The 21992-nt window shown below is 47.1% G+C and overlaps 1 protein-coding gene across 2 annotated transcripts; it reads left to right on the top strand.

Moving 5' to 3' along the window:
- Positions 1–4295: 4295 nt before the first annotated feature.
- On the top strand, positions 4296–21722 carry LOC135388903 (chitin synthase chs-2-like). Of its 2 annotated transcripts, none has more exons than XM_064618778.1 (15): positions 4296–4397; positions 7322–7446; positions 15165–15403; positions 15469–15641; positions 16088–17061; positions 17124–17217; positions 17290–17495; positions 17556–17635; positions 17701–17809; positions 17902–18266; positions 18325–18525; positions 18588–18982; positions 19058–19339; positions 19404–19839; positions 20164–21722. In XM_064618778.1, exons 2-15 carry the CDS (start codon positions 7358–7360, stop codon positions 21234–21236), a joined length of 4716 nt encoding a protein of 1571 aa, XP_064474848.1. In that variant the 5' UTR covers positions 4296–4397; positions 7322–7357; the 3' UTR covers positions 21237–21722. The 2 variants fall into 2 exon arrangements, with proteins under 2 accessions (XP_064474848.1, XP_064474847.1); XM_064618777.1 differs by lacking the exon at positions 4296–4397 and adding an exon at positions 5255–5365.
- Positions 21723–21992: the final 270 nt, after the last annotated feature.

The following is a 21992-nucleotide window of genomic DNA, read 5'->3' as shown; positions in this document are numbered from 1 at the left end:
ACCGTCGTAGTCGAAAGCCATTCCAGCTCTCAGCGATTTCGAAATGTTTCTATGCTTCAAGATACGAGCAGTTTTTTTTTGCTACGCAAATGAGCCGAAACGGAAGAAGCGCGCCTCAAGAGCGCATCATCTACGCCGACTGAGGCTTATCTAGCTAGCTTATCTGGGCCGGAAAGCGGATTATCTGGCCAGCAGATAGGCACCTACTCCAACCATCTACTTAACTCCAAATCACGTGGTCCTGTGACGTCAGCTCTGTGCTCCCTGCGTTCCCAGTCGCCGCACTTTCGGTTTCGGCTCCTCATTTGCATATCAAAATGCGGGGATGGATATTTCAACGCAGGTGCGTGTTTCAGGATTTGTTAGAGGTGGAATGTCTTTCAACGAGGACAGTCTCTGATTCTGCAATCTCGCTTTTGCCCGAAATCCACTATAATTAAACAGTTCATTAATGAATTTTACGTAATTAGTCAACTTGTAGTCGCATACTCTCTTCGAGAGGATCTCCACCTGGCCGTATGACTCAATTGCAAAAACGACATCTGTCCTGCTCTCACTGTGGCACGCAAAAAAAGACACCCTATGTGTCTCCACAAAAGAGGATTAATCCCCAACGTGGCAGTGGCGCAGCCCAAACACAGAGGCAATACAGGCGATACACCACAAAGTATGAAGTAGGAAATAAATGAAATGTTTTAGATTCAGTTAAAAAAGGTGTTAAACGTTCGTTTAAATGATTAAATGTATTGAAATGATGCATGTGCTCGCGCTTCCGTTTATGTTTGTTATTTGTTCTGCATTTCTCTGTCCCCATTTTGTGTTCTTTTTTATTTATTTATTATTATTATTATTCAGATAATAAAGTATATGATCTCTGTGTATTTCCTTTCTCTTTTCTAAGCTATAAAAACGTAATATTTGCGCCGTATCCTTCAGTAACTTGTTCCAATTAATCCCAGTGCAGTTTCGCAATCTTTCACCGCCACGTGGCGTACCGGACGCAAACGACGCTAAGCAGACATACATCGTTGGGTCGAATATATTTTCCGATGGGAAGTTACGTGATATCGCTGAAGGCAAAGAGTAGACACTCCCAAAGAGACTTCGAAGGGCAATGCGACCCTCGGCTACGCCCAATACATACCCACTCCCTCTTCGTCTATTGCATTGGCGACCATGCCCACCGATTCACTTCTCTTTATGTTGCCTTCCGCCTTTCTCCTGCGCGTTTATCTGAACCCAACTCCTACGCTTCCTAATGGGCATGCTATGTTTAAATGAAATGACACCGGAAGCACAGTTTTTGAGGAAAACTGCGCGAAATAACTGGATTCGTCGTAATAACTGTTGAAACACAATTCAGACTGGAAGGAGGGTGAAACGATGTGAAACGACAGAGCTGGAAATGGTCATTGCAGTTTGCTTAGAGGAATACGGTTTGTACGAAAGTATATACGACGCTTGATTCTATTCCGTGTTTCCACCGCGAACCAAGTGTGGCCATGAACTATGTACTGATGTGAATAAGTAGATGACAACAAGAAGGAATAAGAGAAAGGGGGTTAGCACGCGTAACGGGTCGACTTCAGGGGAACTACTGCCGACATCTGTCCGGAAATGCTGCCGGAAAACCTGAGACAGCACAGCAGGTGGTAGGACTCGAACCTACCACCTCTCAGTCTTCAGTGCATGACTTCGGAGCTAACGAGAGGATAGAGCTATACCACCAACGAGTGAATACTGTACCTCTTGGGTCGCGCAGTGACACCGACACTCCGAGGAAAAAATGAGTAATTTTAGTTCTCTTGTGGGACTGTGGTCGTGAAAAGAAGTAGTCCGTCAGCTCTAAATATTACTGCGCCGCGGATAGGATGGCTAGACACAGAGAGGTCACGCTCGCTCCTCCGCGAGACAATGTAACCCATCACGCTCACTCTGCTTCCGTATTGGCAGTTACGACTTGCCACATGACACTACGCTGCGTGGTGCCATGTCTCGTCGAGAGGGAGGTACCCGGGTTCGAATCCCGGTGTCGGCTGTGGTGTCTGGGGGTTTTCCTCAGACGCTAGACATATGTCAGCACAGTTCCCTTAGAAGTCGGCCCAGGACGCACATTCCCCCAGGGCGTCAGTCGTGACGTTGCCCGCCTCTGTAAAGGCCGACAACAGCGAGTCCTTTCACCATCACCACCACCATGCTGCGTGGTGGCGCTGCAGTATTTCTCCTGGCGCTCTATTGCGTCTCCTTATCTCCAACGGCCTATGTAGTTGACGGACTAGATTTCTTTTCCTTCTTAAGTTCAACACGACTATAGACGCATTTCCTTAGCCGTTAGTCCCTTTCGGGACTAAAAACGTAATTGTTGGGGATGCAATTACTACCAAACTTACTCCTTTTTCCCCCTGAGCGTGTACTCGATGCATTCGTACGAGACAGAGCACCTCTACTGAAGCTGCGTTCACCAAACCCCACAACAAAGAACGTCGCGTCACAGCAACACAGCCACGACGAGCAAACGACCGTAACCGAAGCAATGACCAACGAAGACGCATGCATGACGTACGTTTCTTGTAGCCGACCAATCATGCAGAGGCTGCCTAGTGATGTATCATCGTCTCCATAGGACGATGTCAAGGGTATGTGAGAGGATTAGCATACAAATCTTCTGTAGCTCGACGACGTGCTCGCCATGAAAGTTTCGGATGCTAATTATGAACAACTCTGAGGGCGCGTGGGTCTTCCAGGGAGCGTTGGCCGGGCGGTTTGCAGAACCCCCGCCTTCGAACGGCATGTCTTGCCTTTGAAAACCTGACGGGAGGGAATTGCCCTGCCGACGAACGTCACTGCACAAATGGGCCACATCGCACCGTGTGATGCTTACACGAATGTCAAGCAAAAATGGGGCTACCTGGAGCACACGTGTCCGACGCCATAGAGATATAAAGAAGAGAAAATTAATCTTTCAAAGTGAGAATCTGTTGGAACTTGTTGGCGAGTGCTCAGTATAACCGTTAAGAACCACATTAAAGGAGCACTCAAGTTCAAAAATTCTTTGTTGTTCCTTTTGTGTTGGTGTCAAGGTAAACGGAATCTGTCATTCCGCGAGGACATAATTTTTCACTTTAATGCCCATTTCAATTTCAATTTTTATTTGCCTTTCGAATGGGAGACAGTAAAAAGCCAGAAGGCTTGACGAAGATCTTTAACAGCAAGATATTGGCAGCAGTGTCAGTACATAACATTGGACCGTATAGCGGTGGCTCGCTGAAAATCTTGCACATGCGTGAATTACTTGAATAATTTCGTGATAATTTTTTCACCTGTTCACTCTTTATGCTGTCATGGTAGCATCATTAACCCCACCAAATCCTGGTGGTCTGTGTGGTACTCACCACCACTTAGCTAAAGCTCACAGTTGCGGAGAAACCATCCGCATATTATTTTAACTCAAATTGACTTTAATCAAAATTAAGGTCAGATTACTTTAAGTGGCTTTAATGCTGCGTAAGCTCTGCGGAAACTGAACAATTAAATGGTTTTCTTTCGGATATCAACTTCCAGAAGCGTACATTATAATTCGAACCTTCCTTATAAGTTCAACCTTAGAATGTAGACTACATTAATATGCATGTACTGAAAATGTTCCGTTGATTATTTATTCATTTATTTATTTTCAAATTATGGAAACAGACATTTCGAGAACAGACCGGTCCCCGAGCTCCTATACGGGCAGTACTGTCAACGTCACAATGGGGGTAATCACATGAGCTTCTCGGCCAACAGAATAGCTGCTATGTCACAAGATACGAGACAAATTACGGCTGTCACCGAAATTACCACAGACCTAAAATGGATGTCGAGCGGAGCGAATCCTCCGCTACGAACTTGTACTCTCAACGAGGAACAAAGCTGGCAGGTATGTCACATTTCGCAGCGACTCCTTCAGGCATGAAAGACGCGTAACCTAAAGAAAAAATCGCGGTTCTCCACACGCGAGCGCGTATCAAAAGAGCGCCAAGATTTATTACAACCCACGGCAGCGGAGAAAGTTATCAAAGGTCCATCGATGCCACCTTGGGCTCCCTGTGGAGATCACATTTGTGGCACCCCCACCGATTTTGTCCGGCCCCAGTTGGGACTGGAATGGTGTGGACCTGCGTCGGAAGTTCATTCCACCGGCGAGTCGTCGTCCTTTCAAGGCTTCCTCAGCTTCTTGGAGGCGAAGGCAACCTGACGATGACGTCACCTTCCTCCTTGCGGCGACCTGGATAGGGACTGCGTGGAAGGGGGCCAGTTTGCCATGGGAGGCCTCCCGGTGAAAGCGACCACCTCTTGACGCTGACCGCTTTCTGCGGTTCAACGCTTCACACACTCGGATTACACCTGGTAGTTAGTAGGTAAGGGCAGTGTCTTCTTCACTCTTTATTGCCCGTGTGGTGTTCCGCCGAACTCGGTATCACTGCTCCGGGAACAGCTGTGCTCCGAGCCGTACATCGCGAGTCCGTGACGGTGCTGTTCCAATCAAAGAGCTGTTAGTGGCAATCGTCGTACCGTTAGGAATGTGCGGCGTTGAACGACACTGCTTATAACGCAGACGTCAACCCTGGAAGGTTGTTCAACGTGGCGGTAACCCCTTATCCAGCACTGATCTCGACACCGCAGTATAGGTAACCATACCATAGAAGTCTATTGGGGGATGCCTACTGTAGGACATACTAGAAGACAGGTATATGTGACGTCCGATATCGTATACATACTGTAGAAACTTGTGACACGGTGGCACGTTAACATTGAAAACGATTTCAACAAGCGGGACTCGATGCCATCATCCACAGGATTTCAAGGAACTAACCCCTCCCCCCAGGAACGTCAGGAACTAACGCCTCCTGAATGAATAAGACCCGACATTCGGAAACAATGCCCACAAAGCAGTCGGTAGGACAAAAGCCCTTATTGCAACCGGTTGTCTTCGGTGTCCCCGTTTCTTGCGTTCCGTGTAGGCGGCCTCCTTTCTAAAACTCCTTTCACAGATCGGCGCTGCGCTGGACCAGATGAAGTTTCGTCTGCTCAGAATGATGCGGTACAAAAAGTTATCGCGTACAGAATTATACACGGACGACGTCATGGTACATAACACGCCACCGGCTGAAATACAGATGACGTCCGGCGTTTGCGCTTGTTAGGCCGTAAACCGTTGCATGTCTAAAGCTCCATTAATGACCGCTTTACGACGACCGATAACGCCAAGCTAAGCCATACATTTCTATATGCTCGCTCCGGCAACGCGGGCGGTGGGAACCACGAGATAAATCTAAACTCATCCGAAGATGTCGTGGAAGGTCCTCAGAATGGCGGACGCGTTCACGTAAGTTATGCACGTGCGCTATACCCATAGTCGTTGTGTGCAGTGGCGTAGCCAGAAAAAAAGAAATACCTATTTCGGGAGGGGGTCTATGGGGTCTTTACATGGGGGAGGGGGATTTCACCCTCGTTTCCCACTCCCAAATGTACTACCAAATGCACGATCTTTTTTTTTTGTGGGGGGGGGGGGAAGGGGGTTGAACCTCGAAACCCACCTCTGGCTACGCCGTTGGTTGTGTGGGAGGTATATGCCAGTGCTTATCTGTGTTCCTACATTATTACATTCGGAGGGAAAGTTTATGTACAAACGTGCAACGTTGATGAAAAGAGGAAAACTAGTTCTACTTGGCGTCGTCACAACATAGGTTAACCATAGTGTAGGGGCTTGCTGAACGCGTGGCTTACAGTTTACGACGTGTTGAGAGACAACGAAGGGACACTAAACTAAAACGAGATCGTATACGCATGACGCCGACGCAGAAGGTTTGTGTAACGATGTAAAAGAATGCGGTACATAGAATTTATTTTGATTTATTTATTTATTTTAGATCGTCCTCAAGGGCGGTTGTTACAAGGCTAGAGCAATTTGCAGCATTGTCGTATAAGTGCAGACGTAGGACATAGTTGACAAAGACTGATAAAATGAAGGTGATATGCGGGATATAATTGCTAACATCTGTGCGGACGCTGGCGGTGCACCTTCAGCAAAGAAACACTCATCGATAAAACGAGCAAAGATCGAACAAGCGCCTTTGTCGTGATAATCAGTCCGTGGCACTAATGGTTATTTTGATGTTATATCACTTTTTTTTCCTTTCCCTCTTATTTTTTTATATATAATAAACATATTCCCCCCCACTTTTTTTTTACTAAGGAATAGCAAGCCCTTTTTATTTTTGGCTGACTTTTCCTGCCCAATAAAGAGACACCCCCCGATAAGCATTGCGAACGAATACGGACGTGCCCTGTCAGAACAGATATGGTTTCGTTAAGATAATCTAGTTTTCTAGCAAACAACCTAGCCTTCTATGTCCTTGTTATACGGTTGTTCCCTGATAGAGATGCCCTCAAAGTTACATCACTAAGGAAGACAGAGCAGAGTTTATCATCCTGAAGGTATCGCCTCCGTCGACTTCCGCGTCTTATGTGCGATTTCATGAAGCGATAACAGCGTATACCGTTTGGAGTTATCGCGAGACGCATCTGATGGCGAGGCTATTTTCTGCTTTTACATCATATAATAGACCGTACGACACACGTCACGTAATAGAACAATTGTAAGGGACATAAAAAAGTTAGGAAACTACACAAGGTCAGATACCAATTCCACAACAAAAACCTGGCAACAGTACACAATTGCGCACAACAACGAGAGATTGAGGAATTAATTACCACAGCTCCGGCAGTATGATTTCTTCAAACATTTTAGCGCAAACATATCATAGCCAAAGTCGCCGGCTACTCCTCAAAGTCGTCAAAATCTTTTACTTTGGGAAGTAAAAGTGGATTCTGACGCTGAAACACACGACACAGACGAACTGTCTGGCTTTTTCGACGACTACCACATTTGAATTGTTCATCTTTTACTTCCTAGCAACCAGGGTCACTGTCCACTCACTTCCTTCGTCTCAGCAATTTATACAATAGACACGTGATCAAGAAGACAAACGCTGCTCTGTCCCCACTAGGGGTGGGGGGAGGACCCGTGTCCTTGACGTCTAAGCTAGACGCGACTGGTCAATGCGGGGCTCAAGCACCCTCGGGAAAAATCCCCCCCCCCCCCCCCCCCCCGTCAGGTTGCCTCCACAAACATTACTAGACGAAAATGCCAGGCAATCATGCGGCGAGCTGAGTTTCGTTTGGACAAGCTCGTATTTGTTTACGTAACCAGTCTATAATGTACAACTGAATTGCTGTCAAAATGTATGGATCTAAGAGAATGCTGATGCACTGGCTGCAGGATGTGGGAAGACCACGGCCACCAGACCCTGTCGCTATGAAGACGACCGCGGAGGGTCTGTTGTCCGACGACGACAACTCCTTCGAGGAGGACGACGAGACGACCCCGCTCAATGCAAATTACAGGTAGGTCACGCGATACACACCGATATCGTATCATTTTGTGATTGGTTGATTTGTTTGTTGGTTGAAGTCTAGACACACGGACGAGTGCGTGTTTCCTCAAAGGCACAATACAGTGTACAGTGCATAATGATCCAGAAGAGCTATATAAAATAGAGTGGATACGGCTTTAGAAGACCCTATCAACAAAATACGTCCTACAGGGGTAAAATTGAGGCAGTTACGCAATATGGAGGCAGATAAAACTTGCTAGCTGTGTACTATGTTTTATGTCACATATCGGCAGATACAGTTCGTGTTGACAGCGAGTTTCTGTATCCGAATTCCAAGCGAAATGGAGCTCTAATGCAGGTTACGTTTACCAGATGCATCACCTGCAAAACTGGAGAAACACGTTAGAGAGGCATATCTAACCTCTGGGGGACAGCAGGTTGCCACGTGTTCAATTTACACGTCCCATTAGCCAATGTTTTATGGAATATGGGAAATATCAGGGGGCGCTCCACCATCAACAGCACGTGAGCGTTGGCAAAAGAATCTCGGGCACTCAGTTTAGTCACCTGCTCGGTTGCATTTATTGTACGTTAAAGAAAGTGCTACTATATACTCACCTTACATACTTGAAACTCTCACAGTTCCGTTTTATTGTTAGTAGTACCGCAGTCGTTTCTGTGCGTTTTCCTCTCACACTGTCACGCGTCTGCAGGCTAAAGAATGTGGCTGATTGATAGTTTTTATTCTGTAGTTTCTTTGATAATTTCATTCGCGGCATTGATCACATATTATTGTCGTCTGGGACGAGTATCTCACGAAGGAAGACACCTAACATACAGGGTCGAGCGAATTAGTTAATGCGGGAAATTGGTTAATGCGGGAAAACGACCAGTAGCGGTCCCGTGTTCGCACCCAGCCAAAGACGCGAGGAACGCGTCACTGTGGCGTCGCTTGTGATCATAGTTGCCCCACGAAGCAAAAACACTAATTATTATTATTATTATTATTATTATACTAAGCACCTGCCTTCTCCTTGCACATAGCATTGAGGGCATGCATGCTCACTATCGAAACTAGAGGCTAACAAGCTCGATACGTCAGCATGGTGCTTCGTAGAACCTCCTGCGTAGCGTACTAAATATGCATTGCTTACGTGGACGACGCCTCGAGTGTGCTGACTCTTGTGGTCACAAGGTACTCAGCACATTATGTGTTAGCTACCGACACTGCTCTCATACTTACTCTCATTGTGGGGACAACATCCCTAGTAGGTAGTTCTCCTACTTGATGACAATACACTCTCACTGCGCTTTGTCTCATCCTCTAGTCTTCAGCACAGATGGGCAGCAACTGCTCTTTTGTTGTTTAACTACAACCACTAACTACCACTTGAACCTATAGTTGAACTACTAGAGTAACTACGTCATAGCACCAATAGTTAAAACTACTTTGTATAACTACTGGGACGTAGTTTAACTACATTTTTAACTACCCTGGCGTTTTGTGCGCGTTATTATACAGGGTGTCCAGACTAAAGCACATCGGCGGTTTAAACAGGAGGATGCGCTCTATACATAATCAGAACAGCAGGATAGTATTCAGAGCCCTGTGTTTTAGCCAGAGCGTCGAACCGAAACGTTTTTCGGTTTGTTTCGGGTTCGGCCATAAAGGTTCAGTTCCGGTTCAGCTCCGGAGTTCACGTATATCGGTTCAATTAACCGATTCAGAGGCTGTAAACTGGTTCCGAACCGGTTCGAGGTTCTAATATGCTAAAAAATTATAGGTAGCCACTAAAAATGATACAATATCTCTTAGTTACGCTTTTTATGCATTTATTTCTGTGTTTCGACCAACATGACCTCCTTTCATTCCTACCGCCAATCTAGGCAGGCAGATCGCTCGAATCACCCCCCCCCCCCCAGAATACAATATAAATTGCAAAAAAAAAAAAGAAATTGTAAAGAAACAAAACGATATGCCTAGATTATAATGGTAACACGCATCTGGAAGTGGAACGTATTTTTTATGTAGCATCTTCATAATGCAAATGAACTAATCACTATTGCTCAAATGAACTTCCAACGCCCCATTGAAGTCTCAAGACTTGCCTTCTAGAGCGTCACTAGCTTGATGCACATATCTATAGTTGGAGGGACTTCAATCACAGAAACTTGCATTCACCTCCGTGTGCTTCCTTTAGCCCTTTTTTGTGTCGGCGTTCTGACAGACTGGCAAAACTTCAGCCAGTGTATACACCTCTAAAATCGCAACTATTCACCATTTCAGTGTTTACAAGCAGAAGGCACAACTGGAAGTTGTCCGGGGCTCCCTGCGTCAGCGGCTGCATGTAGCGCCACCCCCTATCACTCCTTTGAGTTAACCCTTTCACTATTTGTAAACAGTGAAAGGGCTTAACTGAAATGAATGACACGGCGTGGCACCACATGTAGCCGCTGACGCCGGGAGCCCTAGACAACTTCCAGTTGTGCCTCCTGTTTGTAAACACTGAAGAATCACAGAAAACGGATGTCGCCACCAGCCAATGGGATAGATGTCAGGCGGCACACACCAACCTGAACCGAACCGGTAACTGAAGTTTTTAGATCGGTTCGGTTCCGGTTCAGCTCTAAGATGGCGCTAGTAATTGCGGTTTAGTTCTGCGGTTCCAGCTAAAAATTTTCAGTTTCGGTTCGGTTCTCTGATTTTAGCCGCTAGTTTCCTTTTTTCTTAATTATTCAGCCATTTTTATTGCCTTATATGCTCACATGAGAGAACTGTTGTTCTGAGGCTGAAAGGACAAATACATACAAAGCCTCAAATTGCCCAAGAAATTAACGATGAAAGATGGGAGTCACTGAAAAGGTTAGCCAGCTGTAGGACTCGAACCATCTTCTGGATTACCAGTCCAGTGCTCCACCAATTAAGCTAAACTAACACACCTCCCCAGCGACTTCCAAGGGCGCGTCATCTGAAGGGACACATCAACCACTCTCTCTCACTCATCCCCCTTTCACCTCTTACAGATCCTCAATCCACACACTCTTCAATCCAGAAGATGTGGGTTCGAGTCCTACAGCTGGCTAACCTGTTCAGTGACTTCCATCTTTTATCATATGCTCACATTGCAAGCTTTTGTTTAGTGACTTTCGACGCGGAGTGTAAATTAGAAATTTGCGAAGCATGCAGAGAAACAGCAATCGCAACTCTTTCCAGCGACGTAGGCTCACGTAGACCTTTTTCACAGCTAAGAAAAGAAAGCGTACACCCCGCCAACGCGCTGAGCCCCCCCCCCCCCCCCCCCCACACACACACACTCAGGTAGTACTTTCACACAACACTCACGCACATACAGCCGCTGAAATTCGCGTCACCAACGGTAACTGTGCTGTCGTTTTTTCTATACCGGCATGTGTCGCACAAAGCCGAAAACTTTATTTTGAACCATCTCAAACAATCGCGGGGAGAGATGCGAAGCAGGTTGGAGACAAAGTTATGAAATGCGAAGTAGTTGTAGCTCGCAGTAACTAAACTACTGTAGTTAACTACAGAAAAATGTAGTTTTAGCTACTAGTTATAATTACATTCTCAGAGATAGTTTCGAACTACTTTTTTAAACTACTAAGCAGTAGTTTAACTAAATGTACTTAACCACTTCCCATCACTGTTCTTCAGTAACATGTTCCCCAGGGTAGAGGCCCATCCCTATTGGTAATGCTCCTACTTGATGACAATACGCACTAAAATTTTCGTGGCCTGTTTGAGACGATTAAGGGAGGTGACCCTTGCAGCTGGACTCCCACTTTGAGACCAATACAAAACTAAAATGTTCTAATTAATGATAATGCACACATATACTAAAAAAAACGGGCTAAATGTGAAGAAGACGGGCGCTGACACTTTTCTGGCGCCCGTTATGTGACGTTATGCTTAATGTGGCGTTATGCGAAGTGCAAAAACATTGAGGCGGAGCTTTAGAACGGACTTCAGTCGTTGACTTTGATGCGCAAAAACAGAGGGAATCGGTCACTTTTTTTTTTTTTTTTTTTTGCAACTCATCTAATAAGTTAAGGATACGAACTGAAATGTTTCAGAAGAGTCGCATTAATTGAATTGTGATAACAGAGAAATCTTTACTTTCGTCAACGGAAGCTTCTTGCAAAAGCAGCAATGTTAGAAAGGCATTGCTTTTTGAAACATCTACAATTCCCAATAAGAAGTACCTACGCTTTATTTCAAGGCTTTGCGAACGGCATAGACGTAACCTATTTCACAATACAGAGCCAGTTCAGGAAAGCATACTCTGGACGAGAAATTCTTGTGGAGCAGGCCTACGCGGAGAACATTCTTTCCCGTTCCCGTTATTAGTGGTCACGATTTTTCCTTCTCAAGGACAGTTGGCGGTAGTTGGCGTTAATCAGGTTTGAAAGATACTGCGACATTGGAAAATACTTCTCAAAGAAGGGACTCACCAGGCACCCTCTGATGCATGACAGGACAGGAAAATTATCTCATCAGCATATGCATACATTTACACGTGGCGCGTGTCTGTCCTTCTACAAACAATGATTTTTCTTCTATCCACCACCATTACCATCGAGAATATGAGGAGCGTCCTTGATCCTCCTGGAATCTCCAATAAGTTCAGAGCGGATGGCGTAAACGCAGTCAAGCTGGTGGACAAACTTCACGATGATAAACCTGAGTGCTAGCACAGAACTTATTGGAGATAAACCTTAGCGATGGGCAAACTTACATATACATATACGTAGGTTTGCCCATCGCTCTGGTTTACTCTCCCATAAGTTCTGTGCTAGCACTGCGAAGCAACTGTAGCTGTGAGCGACGCAGAACCTCCTATAGTGGAAGAAAACGATCCCGTCACGAACGGCGAACAACACCAGAAATACTCAGGGTTGTTTGGATTTAATCCACATGGATTTTATCCGGTAGATTTCTTTTTATTTTATCCACACAATTTAATCCGGATTTTCTTAGAGATTTTGTCCAGATGCGATGTGAAAGACAATCTTAATTCACGTAACGTCACACGGAAAACTCCCGCTTTATTTTGTTGTTGTGTTGGCTGTTTACAAAAGCCGGGGTTCCAGATGTTGCGCATCGCAACATTAACTTCTATCTTTTTTTTTAACTTTGTAACTTGACTTTTTTAACTTCAGATTTAACGTTGTTTTCCCGTTTTCTTAAACTTCCGCCCATTCAGGACAGACAGTTCCATAAAACGAAACTATGAGAGGTCACCTAAAATCAAGAACAACAGCACAACACACTTGTTTTTACTCTGTGTCACATTTCTAGGCTTGTCTATATTCTCCAAAAATATCCGGGTTTTATCCAAAAAAAAAAAAGCTCACTGGAGAGGATCTTTTTAAAAATACACGAATTTTTTTTTCAACCCTGGTCAAATACTACTCCCATCCCCGTACATTCATCAAGACCATAACGTGTCATTCAATCTGCGAAAACCGCAACTATACAAGGTCCCAAATGGAATCCCACAAGTACGATATAATCGATGCATGAGCTCAGATTCAAAAGTAGGTCCTGTGAAACACCGTAAGCGCTGATCGCAGACATATGACATCATCGCATTTACAGCGCAACTGGTCATGCAGTGTTTCCAGAGCAGTCCCCGCAGTCGCCATTGTATCGAAGAAAGTGCGCGTAGGTCTCCTCCGGTGGTGCGGGCGGCGCTGGGCGAGCCCGGCGTCCTTGGTGGAGCGGGTATAACGGAAATCGAGGTCGCAACGTCAAGGCCGCCCACGGGGCCCGCATACTTGCACCGCTCCCCGTTGATCCGACGCCGAGGCGAACCAGATGGCGAACCAGTCCAAAATGTCAGCAGCCTTGCGACGTGTGCAGGCAAATGAGCAGACAGGCTCGAATTAGTATAGAGCCATGTCAACAGCGCGGAACTGACGAAAGTGATGCCTGGGTTGCGATTGCATACTTTCTTGAACCAGGAAAACGCGAGAGTTAACGTTCTCGGATGTAAATAGTGTTCAGGAAGAGAGAGGCAGATGGCCCCGATGCATCCTGCCGTCTCTTCGTGATTCCTTACCAGATTAGTACGGCAAGACGGGACGTGGAATCTCATTACGTAGGATGCGCATTGCCATTGTGCTGTTTACGGATTTAATGAGTCAATTAGGATCTGTATGTCACTCTAACAAACTCGTAATCTTATCATCTATATAAGTATTGTTAGCAAAGTGGAAGTCCACCCATATGTAATGACATCAAAGTGGTTGTCCGGCCATAAGGGCTGACCCCCCCCCCCCCCCTATACCGTCTGAAACAGACCCCACGAACGGCGTTAGAACTCTCTCTCCCCACAAGAACACTCTCGTTATGCACCTAGTTCTGAACGTGCTAGTTTTCTCGTGGAACCGTCCGTGACTTCGTAGTGCTGCAAGCGGGATATGGACACGAGGACACCTTAAAAATCAATAAGGAACTTACCACTGTCTACTCGAAAGAGCACGATGAAAGTCATGCACCCAGCGCCGCTGAAACTTGAGTGCGCGAGCAATGGTTTTAGGCGCAAAGAATTCTGCGAATACCGGCATTAACAACCCGAACAACTTCCGCGCTGGTAACCGTGTATTCACACGAGCGACATTTCCCCAGAAGCGGAAGATGCGAAAAACGTCATAGCTTTCTGCTGTCACGTGAGCACGAGCGCTCAGCATCGTGTCTTCATGTGCACCGCTAACCATGGGGAATATCCTGCGACACAGCCACAAGATATTCCGTAGCAGACGACAGGAAAAGACGCTGACGGCATCGTCTGCTAAGTGTCGTCTACTAAACGCGCAGTACGCCACTCCCGGTATTCCGCAACGGAAGTTCGGCTCTGGGAGCAGTGTTTTCGTTTTTTCTTCAGCTAGAATATTCCGTGAGTATGTCGCTCGTGTGAATACACGGTAAGAGTCCGTTCTCTGTGCAGGGCCCGACAGCGGACAATCCACACGTCGTATTTCATTTCAAGTGTTAATAGAACTTAGATGTCTCTTCTGTCTCGTTGCAAGACCGGGAAAAGGCAAAGGGCACCAAACTGTGCTCCGCTGAAGAACTGTCAGACCGTACAATATTGTCATACGATGTCAGAAAGCTCATGGAAGAAAACACAGGCTAAAGCATGCTCTGCCGTCTTCCGGTAGTCCACCATGGTCCACCATGGCAACTCTAACAGTCACCGTCACCTTTAACTGCAGTCACCTCCTATAACAGTAACTTGCAATTGCTAAGCACAAATTAACACTGCAGAACTACATCAAAAACAAAAGCTACTATGACGCTGAAGACATTGAGGCACTGTCCTGGCCCATGCACACGGCGTATTAACAATGCATAAGCATTAAGAACGTCAACAAAGTGAGCGGCTTCCTAACTATCAGATTTTATAAGTGTAGATTCAAACGACAATTTTTATACCATTCTTCAGCGTCTAATATTAACGTTCTCATATGTAAGCTCTTCTCATAACATTTTCTTGTAGAAACGCGACACTGTGCATTCCGTTTAACTATTGTTCACCAGCGACCCTAACATCAGCATATTCACAGGACCAGGCAATGGGAGTGCTTCATCACGTAGCGAGACAGCTGCCTTGTTTGGTTTATCCAATGTATAATCAATATGACAAAGCTTCCTACATACACTGCAATGAACGTGTCACGCTAACATGTCAACCATCATGCACGCAGCCGCAGAAACAGTCAAGACGCCAAGGGATGGGACGTCTTCGTAGTAACACCCAACGAAGAAAACGACGAGACCATCAGCTCAAAATGGGTGGACATCATCCTCAAAGTTATGAAGGTGGTTTCCTACTTCGTCACCTTCGTCCTGGTACTGGGCAGCTCTGTGCTTTCCAAAGCTAGCCTTCTATTCGCTGCCTCGCACGTGGGCAGACGTAATGTTCCTGTCTGTCGAAACGGCCTCGGTAAGTGTCTATAGCTATGTCCGCCTACAACCGGAGCCACTGACCGTTGTTCACTGACCGCGCAGCTCTCGAACGAGACAAAGACCATGAAGCTGTGCTGTCAGACGTGGAGCACATCGCCTGGGTTTGGGTGCTTTTCGTCTGTCTTGTGGTACCGGAATTATTCGCACTCTTCCGTAGCAGTCGTATCTGCGTCTTCAAGTCATACCGGCGTCCGAATACCGCAACCTTCTTCACGGTAAGTGGATTCAAAGGGTGTTCCGTATAAAATGTCAATGATTCTGACGGACCTCGCATATTTTTTTTACATACGTACCCTTAGGCCAGCTGTCGCGTAGCAGGAATGCAGATGAGCTCGAAATGTCCATGCGTTCGTATGATAAATGCCGATCACAAACTATCATCCACTGCATTAATGCACGACCTGAATGTCGACGGTAGCCATATGTTGCTCCCCAGCCGCCATGAAAAACCCTGCTCGTTTAAGAGAACAAATTTCGATGGGCCTATGGTTCTGTCATATCAATACTACAGGGGCTGCCTTCTGGCCATTTTACGAAAAAAGCGCGTTGCGTTTTGCTGCAGGATATCCACGGGATCAGGTAAAAGGAATTCATTCAGGGTCTGTTACCGAGTGTAGGATGTGAGGTCCTGTTTTTATTGTCTATCGTTCCTCACACGCAGGTCCTGATCGCAGAAACCCTTCACACAGTCGGACTATGCATGCTCGTGTTCATAGTTCTACCAGACCTAGACGTCGTCAAGGGTGCCATGCTGACGAACTGCGTTTGCTTCGTGCCTGGCGTCTTGGGCATGCTCTCCCGGCACCGGGGCGAGGACAAGCGCGCCCTGCGCGTTATCCTAGATATACTCAGTCTGGGTGCTCAGGCCACAGGATTCATCCTCTGGCCCTGGGTTATGGGAGGGCCTCGATCCTGGGCCATACCGATATCCGTCTTCCTCGTTTCTTTCCGCTGGTGGGAAAACTTTGTAGACAAGAGAGCTTCCGCCCGGTTCGTCGCCAGGTTGGCAGAAATGAAAGATGACCTGCGCCGCAGCCGCTACTTCACGTATATTTTCATCTCTTGCTGGAAGATCTTGCTAATCTTCGCTTGTATGCTCGGTTTCATGAGCATAACACTCGATCATGTCCTCACGCTGTTCAGCCAGCTAGGATCTGCCTTGAGTAATCACTTGATCAGCGTTGTACAAATTAGGCGTTTAGGTGTGTTGGGTGACCTCCCGGACCTTCCAACGGCTAGTCCTTTGGACGATGACATCCAGCTGGTTACCAGTCAGTGGACTCCAATCCTGGCCATCGTCATTCAAGTGCTCTCTACTCTGCTCTGTTATGTGTGCGCGAAATTCGCTTGCAAGATCTGCATTCAAGGCTTCAGTTTCGCATTCCCGGTTAGCCTTACGGTTCCAGTCTCCGTGTCGTTACTGATTGCCGCTTGTGGCATCCGCACGGAAGACGTCTGTTTCTTCGAAAGTTACCTACCGAAGTATCTATTCTGGAGATGTCCGAACGGAGAGTTCTTCCAAGATTTGGTATCAACGCAGCACGCTTGGATATGGCTTGTCTGGTTGCTGTCCCAAACGTGGATCGCTGTCCACATCTGGACCCCGAAGTGCGAGCGTCTGGCTACTACCGAAAAGTACGTATTATGCGTAAATAACGCATCGCTTTTGTGTGACAAGCATTTGTAATTCCGCGCAGGCTGTTCGTTAACCCCATGTACTGTGGCGCGCTAGTTGACCAGTCATTGGCGCTCAACCGTCGACGAGACGACGAAGGGGAACTCAAAAGTGAAGTAAGCCCGAAGGTTCTTTCTTTAATCACCAATGCCCTATCGTGTATTGACTCCTATCGCTTCTCGATATAGGAATTAACGCTTGACACGCACGACGACAATGACATCTCGCAATACTACGAGACCATATCAATTCATACGGAATCTTCGGGCAATCAGAACAGCCGTCCGGTATCCACAGTGAAGACGTCCGACCAAATCATCAGGATCTACGCGTGCGCCACCATGTGGCACGAAACGACAGAAGAAATGATTCAGATGTTCAAGTCTGTTATCAGGTATGCTAGTTCTACGTCCAATGTCGCATCAGTAGCGCAGATGTTCCCCTACGTTTTCAGGATGGATGAAGACCAGTGTGCCAGGAGAAACGCACAGAAATACTTGCGAATCGTGGATCCTGACTACTACGAATTTGAAGGTCAGTACTCCATTTCGCAACCTTACTGTGACGCAGCTGTGATGTGTAATGACCAATACTTGCAGTGCACATCTTCTTCGACGACGCCTTTGAACTGAGCGACGACAACGACCAAGAGATGGTAGTCAACCGGTTCGTGAAACAGATGGTTCGTGTTATCGATACGGCAGCCAGGCAAGTCGTTGTTGTTTCTCAACAATAGATATTGTCCAGACTGCTTTATATAACCTCTGTACATATCGCTACATTTACTGATCACCTTGCAGTAACGTCCACCAGTGTAACATTCGTCTGAAACCGCCAAAGAAGTTGCCCACGCCATACGGCGGTCGCCTTGTCTGGCAGATGCCCGGAAAGAACAAACTAATCGCTCACCTCAAAGACAAAAGCAAGATCCGTCACCGAAAACGCTGGTCACAAGTCATGTACATGTACTACCTTTTGGGCCACAAGCTCATGGAGCTCCCCATCGATGTGAGTCGCAAAGCAGTCATGGCTGAGAACACCTTCATCCTGGCACTAGATGGTGACATCAACTTCAGGCCACATGCTGTTCAATTACTCGTTGACTTGATGAAGAAGAATCGTGGACTAGGTGCTGCCTGCGGAAGAATCCATCCAGTCGGAACTGGTAAGTCGAACCAAGCTTGAAAGTCACAACGCTCACGACCGTGGTGTGCGTGTTGCAGGTCCCATGGTATGGTACCAGAAATTTGAGTACGCCATCGGTCACTGGCTGCAGAAGGCCACAGAACACATGATCGGTTGCGTACTCTGTAGTCCCGGATGCTTCTCCCTCTTCAGGGCCAAAGCACTGATGGACGACAACGTCATGCGAAGGTACACCACTCGCTCCGATGAGGCTCTCCACTACGTGCAGTACGATCAAGGTACGTCACTCATTCGGACGACATGAACCAAGAACGTTCTCATTAAATGATTCACTTGGCAGGGGAGGATCGTTGGCTCTGCACTCTTCTCTTGCAACGGGGTTACCGTGTCGAATACAGCGCTGCTTCTGATGCTTACACACACTGTCCAGAAGGTTTCGGCGAATTCTACACGCAGCGTCGTCGTTGGGCTCCATCCACCATGGCTAACATCATGGATCTGCTGGGCGACTACAAAAGGACTGTCGCAATCAACGATAACATCTCATTCCCGTACATTGTCTACCAAGGCATGCTTATGGTGGGCACGATCCTGGGTCCTGGTACCATCTTCCTCATGTTGGTCGGTGCCATGGTGGCTGCCTTCAAGATATCCAATTGGATTTCGTTCTCCTACAACATTGTACCGATACTTCTTTTTATGCTTATCTGCTTCACTACTAAGAATAACATCCAGGTAAATAGAATAGAAATAGGTGCGTAGTTCCATGTTCTACCGTTACTTAGCCCCGTACCCACATTTCTCTCGTAGATTATCGTCGCGCAGATCATGAGCGCTACCTACGCTTTACTCATGATGGCGGTGCTCGTGGGAACGGCTATCCAGATATCGGAAGACGGTGTGGGGTCGCCATCGGCTATTTTCCTCATCTCGTTGTCCGGCAGCTTCTTCGTCGCAGCGGTCATGCACCCGCAAGAATTCATGTGCATTATACCCGGGTTACTCTACTTCCTCAGCGTTCCTTCTATGTATCTACTGCTCATACTCTACTCCCTTATAAACCTCAACGTAGTCACTTGGGGCACAAGAGAGGTAAGACGACTCTCGCCAAACGCTTAGCACTTGGTGAACACAAACCTCGTCTCTTCCCTTGCAGACGGAAACCAAGAAATCAAAGAAAGATATGGAAGCAGAAAGGAAGCTACAAGAGGAGCTCAAAAAGAAAAAGAAGAAAGGCTTGCTAGGTCTTCTTGATCTGAGCAAAGAAGGGGACGAGGGCTTTAGTCTACCTGGCCTTTTCACATGCATGTTTTGCTCCAACCAAGCGAACAAGGAAGACAAGTACCACCTGGTGCGAATCAGCGATCAACTGGACACCTTGGGAAAGCGTATTGCGGGAATGGAGCGCATGCTGGAGAACGCTGGGCATGGAGGGAACTCACTGGCTCACCAACCGTTCAGACGTCGTTCCGGTGGACGGTCTTCCAGACAATCGGATGCCGGCGGCGGACTCTCAGTTCTGAACGAGGATGCTGTCGAGGAAAATGATGATGAATATGGCAGCGAGACAGGATCTCTCAGCGAACAACTAGGTAAGTTGTACCAACGTTATAGAGCCACAAAGGGTCCTTTGGGCCACGTCAATCGCACTTGACGCCTCTATGACATACCATCGTTTAGAGAGGAGGGTACTATAGGGCTGCGGGGAGATGCCTTTATAATATCCCAAGGTACACAAAACCTGTATGCAAGAACGTCTTCAGGTCTGTCCCTGCGTACCGGAAACAGTGTGTGTTTACCATCTGTTTCCATTGTGTGCCTGATTGGTTCAATGACGCGTTACCATCTTCATTGAAAAGTATATACAACGATTTCCTGACAAGAGATACGCGCAACTGATTCATTTTTTTATGCAGAGCCGAGGCAGGAACGTGATGACCTCATCAATCCCTACTGGATCGAAGACAAGGAACTGAAACGTGGTGAAGTCGAGTACCTTCCAGGAGCCGAAATTCAGTTCTGGAAGGACCTTGTCGAGAAGTACCTGTACCCCATCGACGAGAACAAACAAGAACAGGCGCGCATCGCCTCCAACCTGAAGGAGTTACGCAACCGTGTCGTATTCGCTTTCTTTATGCTAAACGCCCTCTTCATTCTCATCGTATTCCTTCTGCAGCTGAACAAAAAGCAGTTGCACGTCAACTGGCCACTAGGCGTCAAAACGAACATCACTTTCGTCCCAGATACCAGTCAGGTGATCATCGACAAGGAGTACCTTCAGCTGGAGCCAATCGGTCTCATCTTCGTGATATTCTTCGCGGTTATCATGATCATCCAGTTTACGGGCATGCTGTTCCATCGATTCGAGACCCTTTCTCACATTCTGGCTTCGGTAGAACTTTCGTGCTGCAACCAGAAGGTGGACGACGTGAGCGACGACGCCTTCATCGACAGAAACGCTATACAAATCGCGCGACAGTTGCAGAGGCTAAAAGGCATCGACGACGACGAACCCAGCGACGAATACATGGGCCCTGAACGTCTCGAACGCCGCAAGACGATACAGAACCTCGAGAAACGTAGACACCAACGCGCTCGCACCGGTACCCTCGATGTGGCCTTCAGAAAACGGTTCATGAACATCAATGCCGTGGACGCCGAGGGTACTCCCGTCTTAAGCGGTCTACGACGTTTCAGCCGTAGCCGCGATACTTTACGAGCGTTGGAAGTGAGGCGGAATACAGTACTGGCAAACCACAGTCGCATGCAGACGCTCGGAGCACGGAACGAGTATTCTGGCGTCGGCGGCGGTCGGCGTCGAGCAAATAACATCCCTGCCGACCGCGTCTTTGCAAATGCGGATAGTGGAGCGTACAGTAATGGTGGATACGAAACAGCAGCCACACCAGAGGAAGATGGACTTCGCCTGCACGCCTACGGTGACCGACGGAGTATTGCGAGTTATGACGACCGACAGAGTCATATGTGAAGCGACAGTCGATATGCTGACGAAGAGACTATGACTACCGACCCGACGTGTAGATCTTGGATGTCCTGAGCGTGGTAAAAAACTTTATGACATCTAGTGAGAGAGAATGAGTGACAGAAGGAAGGAAGTTGCTCCAGTGCTGCTCCAGGGGCCTGGTGAAACGTCAGGTTGCAACGGCATGGCAACAACACTGAGACATATCAGTCTGCGGCTCAGGCAACGTCGGGGCTTCGTGGAAGAGGATGTTCGCGACGTGGGGTATAACAATAACGGTTTTCAGGAAAAGTTGTGTATTTCGTGACGAGCATCAAGTGTTTGTGAACGACACGCTCGCCTGAGAACGTCACCATGCAGGTCGTGCCATCAGTAAGGGACTGGCTGGTTTGTGAGTCACAATATAAAATGCAGTAGATGCAGCTGTCCGTTTCCCTCTAGAGATTAAACACTAGGTCGCAACAGATCAGATTGTGACCATTTATTTATTACTGTGATGTGTCTTTTCTCATTCACTCCTTGATAGTCACCATTCCAGGGATCTACACAGAGGTGCACTACATATGGTGCGGCAGGCTGTAGATATTATCTGGTCGAAACATTTACGGACTGGTTAGCAGGCACATCGTGCAACTCCTCTAGGTTTTAACAGAAAGTCGACCTCTACCTAAATGACACACCGGACCCACCGTCACATACCGTTAAAATACAAAGCCAAACAGAATGGCTTGGGCACATTATCAACGTAGCCGTTTGCATTTA

Source organism: Ornithodoros turicata, chromosome 3 (assembly GCF_037126465.1).
Source record: "Ornithodoros turicata isolate Travis chromosome 3, ASM3712646v1, whole genome shotgun sequence".
In the NCBI taxonomy this organism is placed as follows: domain Eukaryota; kingdom Metazoa; phylum Arthropoda; class Arachnida; order Ixodida; family Argasidae; genus Ornithodoros; species Ornithodoros turicata.
The sequence above is the reverse complement of the archived record's forward strand: the minus strand, read 5'-3'. Positions and strand labels throughout refer to the sequence as shown.

Bases quoted from the DNA above. Each gene is read 5' to 3' on its own strand.
- LOC135388903 (XM_064618778.1), top strand. From the start codon at position 7,358: ATGAAGACGACCGCGGAGGGTCTGTTGTCCGACGACGACAACTCCTTC. The intron at 17,496-17,555 runs GTATGCTAGTTC...CTACGTTTTCAG, and splicing joins ATGTTCAAGTCTGTTATCAG to GATGGATGAAGACCAGTGTG. The intron at 17,636-17,700 runs GTCAGTACTCCA...CAATACTTGCAG, and splicing joins TGACTACTACGAATTTGAAG to TGCACATCTTCTTCGACGAC.